The sequence below is a fragment of the Artemia sp. Qi Xiang Cuo genome, chromosome 6 (assembly GCF_049724085.1).
Source record: "Artemia sp. Qi Xiang Cuo chromosome 6, ASM4972408v1, whole genome shotgun sequence".
Lineage (NCBI taxonomy): Eukaryota > Metazoa > Arthropoda > Branchiopoda > Anostraca > Artemiidae > Artemia > Artemia sp. Qi Xiang Cuo.
This window is the reverse complement of record NC_142799.1, coordinates 84,527,882-84,541,961: the sequence shown is the minus strand read 5'-3', so window position 1 is coordinate 84,541,961 and position 14,080 is coordinate 84,527,882. Positions and strand designations below refer to the sequence as shown.

Here is a 14,080-nt window from a genome sequence, read left to right as displayed (position 1 = left end):
CTCCAATCACTTTCGACTATCAAAAAGGGCACTAGCCCTTTAATTTCCAATCGAATGAGCCTGTTTTGAAGTTTCTACGACAACGCGCCTTTTATAAAAACCTTAAATGCTCCCAGGGCATAACTTAAAGCCTTTGCCCTGAGGGTTGTGGGGTAGTGTCCTCCTCAAAAATATATTTTCAATCTGGGAATCAACTAAGCTGAACAAAAATGGCTTTCTCAGAACTTTGATGGGGTGTGTTTAGGGGAATGATGGGCGTAGGGAGGGGGGGACTAGTTGTCCTCCAATCACTTTTGACTATTAAAAAGGGTCACTATTCCTTTGAATTTCCAATCGAATGAACCTTTTTTGAAGTTTCTACGACAACGCATTCTATAAAAACCTTATATACTCCCAGGGTGTATCTTAAAACCCTTGTCCTGAAGGTTCTGGGGAGTGTCCTCCTCAAAAACGTATTTTCTAGCTAGAACTAAACGATACAGAACAAAATGGTTATCTCAAAAGTGGTATTGGATGTGTGTGGGCAAAGGAGTTGCGGGGGGGGGGCTAGTTGCCCTCCAATCACTTTCGATCATTAAAAAGGGCACTAGCACTTTAATTTCCAATCGAATGAGCCTGTTTGAAGTTTCTATGACAACGCCTTCTATAAAAACCTTATATGCCCCCAGGGCATAACTTAAAACGCTTGCCCTGAGGGTTGTGGGGGAGTCTCCTCCTCAAAAATATATTTTCTATCTGGAAATCAACTACGCTGAACAAAATGGCTATCTGAAAATTTTGATTGGATGTGTTTCGGGAAATGATGGGCGTGGAAGGTGGGAAGGGGGCTAGTTACACTCCAATCACTTTCGACTATTAAAAAGGAAACTAGTTCTTTAATTTCCAATTGAATGAGCCTGTTTTGAAGTTTCTACGACAACGCCTTCTATAAAAACCATATATGCCCCCAGCGCATAACTTAAAACCCTTGCCCTGAGGGTTGTGGGGGACTGTCCACCTGAAAAATATATTTTCTATCTGGAAATCAACTACGCTAAACAAAATGGCCATCTCAAAATTTTGATTGGATGTGTTTGGGGAAATGACGGGCGTGGGGGGGAGGGGGGCTAGTTACACTCCAATCACTTTCGACTATTAAAAAGGAAACTAGCTCTTTAGTTTCCAATTGAATGAGCCTGTTTTGAAGTTTCTACGACAACTCCTTCTATAAAAACCTTATATGCCCCCAGCGCATAACTTAAAACCCTTGCCCTGAGGGTTGTGTGGCAGTGTCCACCTGAAAAATATATTTTCTATCTGGAAATCAACTACGCTGAACAAAATGGCTATCTGAAAATTTGATTGGATGTGTTTGGGGAAAGGACGGGCGTGGGGGAGAGGGGGGCTAGTTATACTCCAATCACTTTCGACTATTAAAAAGGGCACTAGCTCTTTAATTTCCAATTGAATAAGCCTGTTTTGAAGTTTCTACGACAACTCCTTCTATAAAAACCTTATATTCCCCCAGCGCATAACTTAAAACCCTTGCCCTGAGGGTTGTGGGGGGGGGTATCCTCCTCAAAAATATATTTTCTATCTGGAAATCAACTACGCTGAACAAAATGGCTATCTCAAAATTTTGATTGGATGTTTTTGGGGAAATGTTGGGCGTGGGGGGGGGGGGCTAGTTACACTCCAATCACTTTCGACTATTAAAAAGGGCACTAGCTCTTTAATTTTCAATTGAATGAGCCTGTTTTGAAGTTTCTACGACAACGCCTTCTATAAAAACCTTATATGCCCCCACGGCATAACTTAAAACCCTTGCCCCGAGGGTTGTGGGGGGGGGATGTCCTCCTCAAAAATATATTTTCAATCTGGAAATCAACTACGCTGAACAAAATGGCTATCTCAAAATTTTGATTGGATGTGTTTGGGGGAATGATGGGCGTGGGGGGGGGGATAGTTGCACTCCAATCATTTTCGACTATTAAAAAGGGCACTAGAACTCTCGATTTCCAATCGAATGAGCCCCCTTTGAAGCTTTTACGACGACCCCTTCCATATGAAGTGCCTCTGGGAAAAAAAATAATAATAATAATAAAACATTCGAGCCGTATGGACTTTACTATAGGCATCGCTATAGAGTTGCCTCTGATGAACTGGGAGAATATATGGTTCTTGTGGAAGGGATGCTCGTAAAAATTTCAGAGTGGGCTAATTTGATTGGAATTTGAAAGTTCTAGTTCAGTTTTTGAGAGTCAAAAGAGATTGGAGGGCAAATACCCCCCCCCCCCCACAGCGCTTTTTTCCGAATGTATCCAATAAAATATTTTAGATAGCCATTAAGTTAAAAATTGTTCAAAAATTAGAAAACAAAAATTAAGGTGTCGACACGTCCCCCCAGGGCCCAGAGACAGGTGTTGTAAGTTATGTCCTGGAGCATATATAGTTCTTATTAAAGGGATGATCGTATAATTATCAGATAGAGGGCTCATTTCATTGGAAACTGAAAGTTCGAGTTCACTTTTTAATAGTCGAAAGAGATCCGAGGGCAACTAGCCCCTCCACCCCATGCCTTCTTTTTCCAAACCCACCTTATGAAAATTTTGAGATAGACAGTTTAAAAAAAAAAAAAATAGTTCAAAGGTCAGATAAGAAAACTCCGGTGTTAATAAAACCCCACAGGGCCCGGAGGAAGGCGTTCTAAGTTGTGCCCTAAAGGTATGTATGGTTCTTATGAAAGGGATGCTCGCATAAACTTCATTGAGGGCCTATTTGATTAGAAATTGAAAGTTTTAGTTCACTTTTTAAGAGTCAAAAGATATCCGAGGGCAACTAGCCCGCCCCCCCCGCACACACCATTTTCCCCCAAGCTTATCCGATAAAATTTTTAAAATAGCCATTCCATTAGAAATAGTTCTAAGGTCAGATAAGAAAAACTCCTGTGTCGACGCAACCCCCCCCCCCAGGGACAAAAGGCAGGCGTTTTAAGTAATGTTCTTGGGACATATATAGTTCTTATGGAATGGATGCTCGTATAAACTTTGGAGAAGACTCATTTGATTGGAATTTGAAAGTTCTAGTTCCCTATTTAAGAGTCAAAAGAGACCCGAGGGCAAATAGCCCCCCCCCCCTCAACGCCCTAGATGTATCAGATAAAAATTTTAAGATAGACATTTTGTTAAAGGAAGTTCAAAGTTCAGATAACAAAAAACTACGGTGTCGACACAGCCCCCCAGGGCTCGGGGTTAGCCGTTTTAAGTTATGTCCTGGGGGCATATATGGTTGTTATGGAAGGGATGCTTGTAAAAACTTCATAGAGGGTTCATTTGGTTGGAAATTGAAAGTTGTAGTTCACTTTTTAAGAGTAAAAAGTCGTCGGAGCGCCTCTAGCCTCCCCTCACACCCCATTTATTTTTTTCCCATCCGCACCTCATGCAGAAGGGGTCACCGTAAATACTTCAAAGGGGGCTCATTTGATTGGAAATCGAGACTTCTAGTTCCCTTTTTAAGAGTCAAAGGTGATCGGAGGGAAACTAACCCCCCCCCCCAAGCCCTTTATCCCCAATTATATCTGATAGAAAATTTGAGGTAAGCATTGCATCAGATACAATTTTTGGCATAGCCATTTTGTTAAAAATAGTTCAAAAGTCAGATAACGAAACTCTGATGTCAACACAACCCCCCCCCAGGGCCCAGGGACAGGCGTTGTAATTTATGGCCTGGGGGCATCAATGGTTCTTATAGAAGGGATGCTTGTATAAAGTTCAAAGAGGGCTCATTTGATTGGAAACTGAAAGTTCTAATTCACTTTTTATAAATCAAAATTGTTCGGAAGGAAGCTAGCCACCCCTCCCCGCTCTTTTTCCCCAAAAGGAATCAGATAAAAATTTTGAGATAAACATTTTGTTAAAATAGTTCAAAGTTCAGATAACAAAAACTCCAGTACCGACATTACCCCACAGGGCCTGATGGCAGGCATTCTAAGTTATGCCCTGGGGACACATAAGGTTCTTATGGAAAGGATGCTCGTATAAACTTCAAAGATGGCTCATTTGATCGGAAATTGAAAGTTCTAGTTCACTATTTATAAGTCAAAAGTGATCGATAAAAAATTTTAGATTGCCATTTTGTTAAAGATAGTTCAAAGGTCAGATAAAAAACTCCGGTGTCGACACAACCACCCAGGGCCCGCGGGCAGCCGTCGCAGGTTATGTACTGGGGGTATATATGATTTTTATGGAAGGGATGCTCGTATTAACTTCAGAGAGGGCTCATTTGAATGGAAATGGAAAGTTCTAGTTCAATTTTTAAGAATCAAAAGATATTGGAAGGCTCCTAGCGCCCCCTTCCCACCCCCTTTTTCCCTAAACCCATCCGATACAAATTTTGAAATAACAATTTTTCTAAAATAGTTTAAAGGTCAGATAACAAAAACTCCGGTGTCGAGACAACCCCGCAAGGCCCGGAGGGCAGGCCTTGTAAGCTATGTCCGAAGGCCGTATATGGTTCTTATGAAAATGATGCTGGTATAAACTTCAGAGATGGGTCATTTGATTGAAAATAGAAAGTTCTAGTTCATTATCTCAGAGTAAAAAAAGATCGGAGGGCAACTAGCCCCTTCCGCCTTCCACATCTTTGGGTTTATCGGATGAATAAACCCATCCAATAAAAATTTTAGGTGACCATTTTGTTAAATATAATTCAAACATCAGATATTAAAACTCCGGAGTTGACACTACCCCCATGTCCCAGGGATAGGCGTTGTAAGTTATACTTTGGGGGTAAATATGCTTTTATAGAAGAGATGCTCGTATAAACTTCAGAGAGTAGCTCATTTGATTGAAAATAGAAAGTTCCAGTTCACTTTTAAAGAGTCAAAAGATGCAGAGGGACAATTATCCCCCCCATGACCTTTCTTCACCAAACCCATCCGATAAAAATTTTGAGATAGCCATATTGTTAAAAATAGTTTAAACATCAGATAATAAAAACTCCGAGGTTGAACAAACCCATTTTTTCACTTTGATATTGTTACTTTGATACCAGTTTTGTTACTTCAATGAGAATTTGGTTTTTTTAAAAGCTTGGTTTTGAGATAAGGAATTTTTAAAAACCTGAAACTTTTTACAATCAAAATGGAACAAAAATTGATTTAAAAAAACTTTCCAATTTTTTTTTTCAAAGAAAAGTAAAGGCCATTTTAAACTTAAGCTCAGCAGATACAAATACCTGTTAAAATTCAACGACTAAAATTAAATAACCATTCATAGAAAAAAAATACAACAAGTAATAATATAAATAAATAAATAGATCTTAAAGTGATTAATGCTTAGATTGAATATGAAAATCAAGCTTAAAACGAAAAAAATAGTTTGCTATTGAAGTATAAGTGAAACTTAAACGAACAGAAATTAAATAAACAGTCATTGCAAAGAAAAATACAATAGATATTAACGTAAATAAATAAAAGAATCTTAAAACAAGTGAAACTTAAATTGAATACGCAGATCAAGCTTGAAACGAACAAAAATCAATATAAACAAGAGTTTGGGTATCGCCTCCTTCTCTCACTGTAAAATACTAAAACCTACTGCGTCTTTGGCACTTTACTGAAAACTATATGCCTCTTGAACAGTCTAGGAAGTATAAACAACATCAAATTCAATATTTGACGTATAATGATATTAATTGTTGAAAGATCCATCCGTTCAAAAATTTATTTCACTGTAATTTTATTTTTATTTTCAATGCTATAAGAACTGGAAAAGAAAATATTTGTAGTATTATTCGTTTTCAGATAAGCGCCAATGACGCAGTAGGCTTTTGGTTTTTATTTTTAGTTATGGAAGGGGGTAGTATCCAAACTCTTGGTTTTTTTTAAACTATATTCGTCTTGAACAGCTTTTGAAAGAACTAATAAATTAAACTGAATAGTTGATGTATAATGATATTAATTGCTGAGAAATCATCAGTTCAAAATTTTACTATAATTTCAATGTTTATTTTCAATATTAAATGAAAATAATTTGTAATAAAATTGGTTTTCAGTAAAGCGCCAATGACGCAGTAGGTTTTAGACTTCTATAGTGAGAGAAGGAGGCAATGCCAAAACTCTTGTTTGTAGTGATTTTGTTCGTTTTAAGCTTGATTTGCATATTCAATTTAAGTTTCACTCATTTTAAGATTTATTTATTCATTTATATTATTATCTATTGTATGTTTGTTTGCATTGATTGTTTGTTTTAATTTCTGTTCGGTTTAAGTTTCATTTATACTTCAATACCAAAATACATTTTTTGTTTTAAGCTTCATTTTCAAGTTCATTCTAAGCATTACTCGCTTTAAGATCTATTTATTCATTTATATTATTACTCGTTGTATGTTTTTTGCTATGATTGGTTATTTAATTTCTGCTCGTTTTGGGTTTCATTTATTCTTTAATAATAATTTCTGGTCGTTTTGAGTTTGAATTTTAACAGCTATTTGTATCTGCTGAGCTAAGTTTAAAATGCCCATTACTTTTCTTTTAAAAAATTATTTTTCGGAAAGTTTTTTTTTAATTAATCATAAAGAAACGAAGAAGACCATTATGAAAATTCTTAGTTTAATACTGAATCCATCATAAAGCAAAATAGAGTGTTTACAAATATAAGAGAAGATCTGTGGTTTGACCGGAAGGTGATGTCTAACCTTCCTATAGTAAATAAATAAAATTCAAATAGGTATTTCTTATCAATTAAAAAAATTACATTTTACAAAGAATGTTCGATTTGAGAAATATCTTGTTTATAACAAGTTATTTGAAAACTATCTTGTTGTTTTATTATATAGTTTAATAATGTTGTACGCTTTCAATTTAGTTTGTGTTGTCGTTAATGTTAGTCATTGCCATTGATATTGTTAACAGTATTTGTTTTTGCCATTGACCGTGGGACCATAATTTTTCTATAGAATTCCCTTTTTTAAGTTCGATTCGGCAAGGCCTATAATAAGTAGATCAGCTTATTGAAAGTACCAAAAAGTATTCCAGCAAAAAATAAAACTGAGCTGATAGCTCCAAAAACCATTTATAGGAATAGGTAGCCAGCCCACCTTGCACAGAAGCACACCAACCAGGCATTGGGTCTCAATCCATCCTTATTTACATGTAGAGCGCAGTGCTTGGATTAAATGAGCAACAACAATATGTCCAAATCAACAATCTAAAATTCCTTGTCAATTATTGCAAGATAGGCCAATGAGAAAGCAATGATTATCACGATTTTCCTCATTTGTGTTTTTAAATAGTGTTCACACAAATGCTATGATAGACTACCGTGGCTAGAGGGGTGTCTTTCCAGATGATAATATCTTAGTTTGGAAGTTTTGCTCGACAAATGTATAAATGCTACTAACTATAGAAATTTTAGAGTAAGGTATTTTCATCAGGATAAATTTGAAAATGGGTTAAAACTATTTCTAATCCTTCATTTAGTACAACAATTCTATAAAATAATTTTAACACCCTTTAGGTACGTTGCTAGCATATACGCTTGTCTCTACATGTGTATTGATCCTGCGATACCAACCCCCTTCGATTAACCTGGTTGACCTACTCCCAGCAGGCATTCGTACCCCTGAACCTAATGCTAGGACCGGGGAAAAAACCGGATTTCCAGGTGCAGTTTTGACAGTTTTCCTGCATGTGTTTTCTTCTTCTTCTTAAGTTTTAACTGAATCTCATTGAATTTTAGTACATTGTCATCATTTTTTTTTTCTATGAAGTCGGGCAGTTTAAATGTATTAAATTGTATTTTGTATCTGAGTGTCCCATCTTTGGTCTGACTAAAGATTTGGAGGGGGGATGTTTACTGTACAATATTTCAAGATTATTGGATAGAACACAGGTCAAGTCTATATGGAATTGTTTTTCTACCAGTTACTTGAACCAGCTCAATACTCAGATAAACAGTGATAATAAAAAGCTAAAATTCAAAAACATAACTGGTTTTACGACAATCCGAATTAAACTGTCGAGCTTAATTTTGCGTGTTGGATGCTGAGATAAAACCGCGTACAAACTAGTTAGCTAAATTTTGCTAAAAAAGTCTAATCAATCTTTTCAAATAACCAACAGAGAGAAAAATCTCAAGGAAAAAAACAACAAACGAGATCTTTCATTAATCAATATTTTATCAATAATATTATGTGCACGCTTAATATGGGCTCTTATGAGCACGCTTAATATAGGCTCTTGAAATTGGCCCTTTAGGCATAGCCGGAAACTCAACACAACAATCGAACTTATTCCTTTACAAACGAAAAATTTTTCTTTAAAAGTCTAATAAATCTTGTTTATCTCTATAGTTTTATTTTAAAAGTACGCTTATTATTTACCATCGTTTCCAATAGTTTCACAGTTTTCTCACTCAAAGTTATTCAGGAAATTTTTATTATTGCTAATATATATCTAAAATTTAGCAATTTTTTAGACCCATTTTCACCTCTTGTCTAAGCATATCTGCTTTTATGCCAAACCCAAGCCAATTAAGTCGATGATATTAAAAGATATGTTATTTTTCACGCTTATAAATGATAATTTTAAGGGAATTTAGTATGACAAAGAAAATGTTCAAGAATGACAAAAAAAATAGTGAAAACGAAACAGATAAATTTGAAGACCACACTGTCTTTTCATGAAGATAACTAAAAAGTTCAAATAGGCTACGGATAAATCCTTTTAATAGACAGTAATAAATTTCACACAAAAATACGAAATTTTTCTGTCACATATGCAGTGACCACCATCAGTAGCAATACTAAAATGAAACAATTAAAAACAATAACTTATATATAAAATAAAACAACCACATATTGTTTAATAGCCTTATTTTTTTTTCAAGGCAAAACAGGGAGCAAGTCCGTTTGACCTTCCTGGTTCCGTTTCATTAGTATTATGTGAGCTAACAATTGGACAGAGGTTAATCGCATTGGGTGAAATGAACTTTACTTTATTTGACTTTAATAAATTATCGTAAACAGAGATTAAACCAAATTCACTTGTGTCTCTGTTTAAACCTATTTTCTTGAATAAAATTTTCTTAATTTCAATAATTTCCCAAACATTTTGCTTCAAACCCCGGTTTCTAGAAATAAAGGAGACATTATCGAACAAAATAAAATGATCTGGAAAATCAAAAATTTGTTCCAATACATCTAGTACTTTTTTGTGACAAATATCACCGTCTATTAAAAGGATTTTCCCTATTTGAACTTTTTATTTATCGAAAAAGAAACATTTTTTTAAAACACATTGGACACTTTTTCCAAGCCACGCACCAAGATTATCTAAACCTAACCATTAAGTTCAAAGGGTGGTGTGGAAAATCCTGTCCTTCAAAAATCAACTCTTCATTTTTTTGCTAACTCCATTTCTGAATCTCACTCAAAGCAAGCGATAATTTGCACATAGTTTTTTTTTCAAAAAAGTTTCTTTCTTCTTGCTACTTTCTAAAATTATTCTTAACAAAATTGTATCTTTTCTATAAATGCCACAGGATTCTGAAGTAGCAATTGGTAAAGCGCAGGAAAAATTTTATTAAATTTCGAAGAAATTCCAACGTACTGTTTTTTCACTCGAAAATATGAAGTTGCAGACTTTAGATTAAATCTAACATAATTTTTTAGCCTCACAAACGCCATCATTCTGTTTCCTTATCCTCTAATACCAACTTTGGGGCTTTCTAGCTTAAAAAGCTTCCTAGCCTGGGCTTTCTAGCCTGCCGTTAACCCTATCTCTATATTTTCATGCTTTTTATATTGTCTGAACACTTTAACATACATCTAGTTACTCGGTGATTTTTTCTTTTTCAATATTTATTTTAACAGCTGGTAGCCACACTTAATTGGAGTAGTTAATATATCACCTAGCTACTTTCGATTTTAATACAAGCTCATCCTTTACAATTTTAATTTTATCACTGGCTTTGTGAATGTATATTGGGTGCAATGTTCACATGCTTCAATTTATTTATTTTTGTATGTGTAGTCAAGTGTTAGGTACTTGTATGATATACCCCCGACCGCTTAAGTTGTTCAATCGTTGACGTATTGCAGATTATATGCATGCGTCATTAGGTGGTGGGTATATATATATATATAGAGAGAGAGAGAGAGAGAGAGAGAGAGAGAGAGAGAGAGAGAGAGAGAGAGAGAGAGAGAGAGAGAGAGAGAGAGAGAGAGAGAGAGAGAGAGAGAGAGAGAGAGAGAGAGAGAGAGAGAGAGAGAGAGAGAGAGAGAGAGAGAGAGAGAGAGAGAGAGAGAGAGAGCGAGCGAGCGAGCGAGCGAGCGAGCGAGCGAGCGAGCGAGCGAGCGAGCGAGCGAGCGAGCGAGCGAGCGAGCGAGCGAGCGAGCGAGCGAGCGAGCGAGCGAGCGAGCGAGCGAGCGAGCGAGCGAGAGAGAGAGAGAGAGAGAGAGAGAGAGAGAGAGACACACACACACACACACACACACACACACACACACACACACACACACACATAGACACACACACACACACACACACACACACACACACACACACACACACACACACACACACACACACACACACACACACACACACACACACACACACACACACACACACACACACACACACACACACACACACACACACACACACACACACACACACACACACACACACACACACACACACACACACACACACACACACACACACACACACACACACACACATATATATATATATATATATATATATATATATATATATATATATATATATATATATATATATATATATATATATATATGTATATATATGTGCACATTAGGTGGTGGGGGGTGTTGGTAAAGTATTTGGACAGTATGAAGTTAGAAAACAATACTTAGTTCACAATATGCAGAATAATTGTACATAACACATTAGGCATGCAGACCCGCCATGCTTTACCCCCACACCCCCTATTGTGCAAGTATATAGCCCAAATTTGTTTCTAGATTATTATATTTTTATCATACTAAGGTATATTTCATTAGGATTGAGCGTCAGAGAAACATATTAGAAGAATACCATTGGGGGTATATCATACAAGTAACAGGTTTTAAATTTAATACCGCCGTAATGTAAAAGTATCTTCAATTTTGTAATCTTTCTTAAATTGCATCTTTTAAATCTTCTATATAACCATCCCTCTTGCTCTTCCTTATAGGTCCAAGTCAAAGCAGTCCTGGAAAAGGTCATACAAATGGAACAGCTATATATCATGCTGTAAGTAGTACTATGCATCAATGGCTAAACTATAACATTACCTTTGGTATTGGGTTGATAGCCGTTTAAATGTAAAATTGGAAGAGTAACTTACAAGTTAAGATATTACAAAAATTCAAAGTTGTCCATTTTTGAAACCACCAAGCTAGGAAACATGAATTAAGTGGCATTATGTTGTCATTTCCAAGCAGCCAAAAATTAAAGGTTTCTAATATTCTTTCAGCTATGAAGTATCCTAGGTTTTTAACCCACGGAAGAAGCTGGTAATTAAGAAGCTGTTGGCTTTTAACACAGTTTATAAGAGGGTACCCTCCTTGTAGACGAATTCGAAAACTTACCAGACATAAAAATTTCTTTTGTAAACTTTATAAATACATATATCAATCTCTTCTATGCATTTTTATCACTTTTCCCATGGTACCAAGATTAGTTTTACCCCTGATTTAGTTACAGGAAACTGTTTCATTAATTTGGGTGGATCCCAAAGGGATCCGCCCAGCACCTAATAACATATTTCAGTAAGAATACTGAATCAGACTATTTTTCTTTTTAAGTATCTAGTAATTTTGATATTTATATAAGTAATAAAAATAGCGCAGAAACGACTTGGTAAAAACTTCTGACGGTTCCTAGCTATAGTTTAGGATTGGCTAGCCAGAGGATGGTTCAGGCCCCTTCATGCAAAAAAGATGAAATATTGAAAAAAAAAACGGCAGCTTTTGATAGTATGGTGGCTACTCAAAAGCTTTTTTGTCGCTAAGTCCCTTAAAAATCTCTTATCATCTCCTCCACCAATCAAAATAAACCCACCCGGTCAATGTGATAAAATGGGGTGGGTGGGGGGTTTGAGAGTTGTTCAGAGGTGATAAACCAGGGTTTGGGTTTTGCAGGTAAATGACCGAGAAAGATGTACTTTTATAGACTTTTGGGAAGTTTTAGATTTGTACAAGTTTTGGAAGGAGGTGGGAAATGCATTGTCCCTCTCTGATCCTGCTTTGATTGTTATGAACTCAAAACCTGTTCTTCTTGAATGCCAATAATTCAGCCTTATGATTTCTGGAATCTTCCACATTTATCTCCACTGATTTCCCAAAATACTAATAGAGTCTCTATGGCTATCTTAAAATTAATTAATGATCCTTCCAACTTTTAATAATAGCTCAGAGAGAAAGTGATACATATGAAAATTCGCAGCACTCTAGAAGCTCCCCAATTTTTTTTTCTAAGGTTCTTTAAAGATTTTCTAGTTTTCGTAAAGTTTCTTTCGCTTTCCTTGTTTAGAAAAGCCGTCTGTTGTGCTTCTACAGAATAATTAAATAAAAAAAACAAGTTTTTTAAACTGAAAGTAAGGAGCGACATTGAAACTTAAAACGAACAGAAATTATTCCGTATATGAAAGGGACTGTCCCCTACTCGACGCCTCGCTCTTTACGCTAAAGTTTTTATTGTTTCAAAAAGTAGAGTTGTGACAGAGTCAAACTTTAGCGTAAAGAGCGAGGCGTTGAGGAGAGGACAGTCCCTTTCATATACGGAATAATTTCTGTTCGTTTTAAGTTTTAATGTCGCTCCTTACTTTCAGTTTAAAAAACTTGTTTTTTTTATTTAATTTTTGAACGTTTTTGAATAAATGCAGGTTTTGATCTTGGCTCACCGTACATGAACAATTAAAAAAAAAATTTCATATTAATTTACTTTTTATTTAGTTAAATGGCTTTCTCGAAACTTGTTTAATTTTATTTACGAACGTTTTTATTAGTAATAAATATACGTATATGAAAGGGACTGTCCCCTCCTCAACGCCTCGCTCTTTACGCTAAAGTTTTTTATTGTTTTAAAAAATAAAGTTGTGAGACAGAGTCAAACTTTAGCGTAAAGAGCGAGGCGTTGAGGAGGGGACAGTCCTCTTCATATACGGAATAATTTCTGTTCGTTTTAAGTTTTAATGTCGCTCCTTACTTTCAGTTTAAAAAACTTGTTTTTTTATTAAATTTTTGAACGTTTTTGAATAAATGCAGGTTTTGATCTTGGCTCACCCTACATGAATAATTAAAACAAATTTTTCATATTAATTTACTTTTATTTAGTTAAATGGCTTTCTCGAAACTTGTTTAATTTTATTTACGAACGTTTTTATTAGTAATAAATATACGTAACTTACGAATTAACTTACGTAACGAACTTCTATATTCATATATTTTTAATTTGTTTATTAGGGGTTCGCCCCCTAGTCAATACCTTGCTCTTTAAGCGAAAGTTCGAATTTTGTTCCAATTCTTTAAAAATGACCGCTTAATCACAAAGGCCGTTAATTAGAATAAATAGCTCTTATGAAAGTAACTAAAAAATCTTTGGCTTAAAGAGCGAGGTATTGACTACGGGGTGAACCCAATAATATATGTAATATTTTCTGTTCGTTTGAAGTTTCGATTTTGCTGCTATTGCAGTTGAAATACTTGTTTTTTTATATTAAATTTCTGATCTTTTTTAAATAATGCTGGGAAGTCCGGCGTCCCCTTTATAGCAATGTCCCTTCCCCCATGAAAACTTCCTTCATGGAAAGATCCTTCCACATAACCCCCGACCCACTCCTTCCCCCACCTACCAGGAAAAATCTCCTCTGAAAACGTCTGTATACTTCCAAATAACCAATATTATATGTTAACATTGGGTAAAATTCATAAGTTTCAGCCCTCCCCTGGGAACTTTAGGGGGATTAAGTCATCCTAAAAGACATACTTATCATATTTTCGAACATGCTGAACAAAATGGCTATCTCAAAATTTTGATCAGGTGACTTTGGGAAAAAAATGAGCGTGGAGG

General features: G+C 35.6%; 1 protein-coding gene across 1 annotated transcript in view; it reads left to right on the top strand.

Annotated features, from left to right (window-relative positions):
* LOC148951690 (solute carrier family 7 member 14-like) overlaps positions 1–14,080 on the top strand; it is a 106,425-nt gene that overhangs the window by 4,758 nt on the left and 87,587 nt on the right. The window contains exons 2-3 of the mRNA XM_089091192.1: positions 7,497–7,643; positions 11,202–11,260. Coding sequence (XP_088947318.1) covers positions 7,497–7,643; positions 11,202–11,260 — 206 coding nt within the window. The remainder of the gene's footprint in view (positions 1–7,496; positions 7,644–11,201; positions 11,261–14,080) is intronic.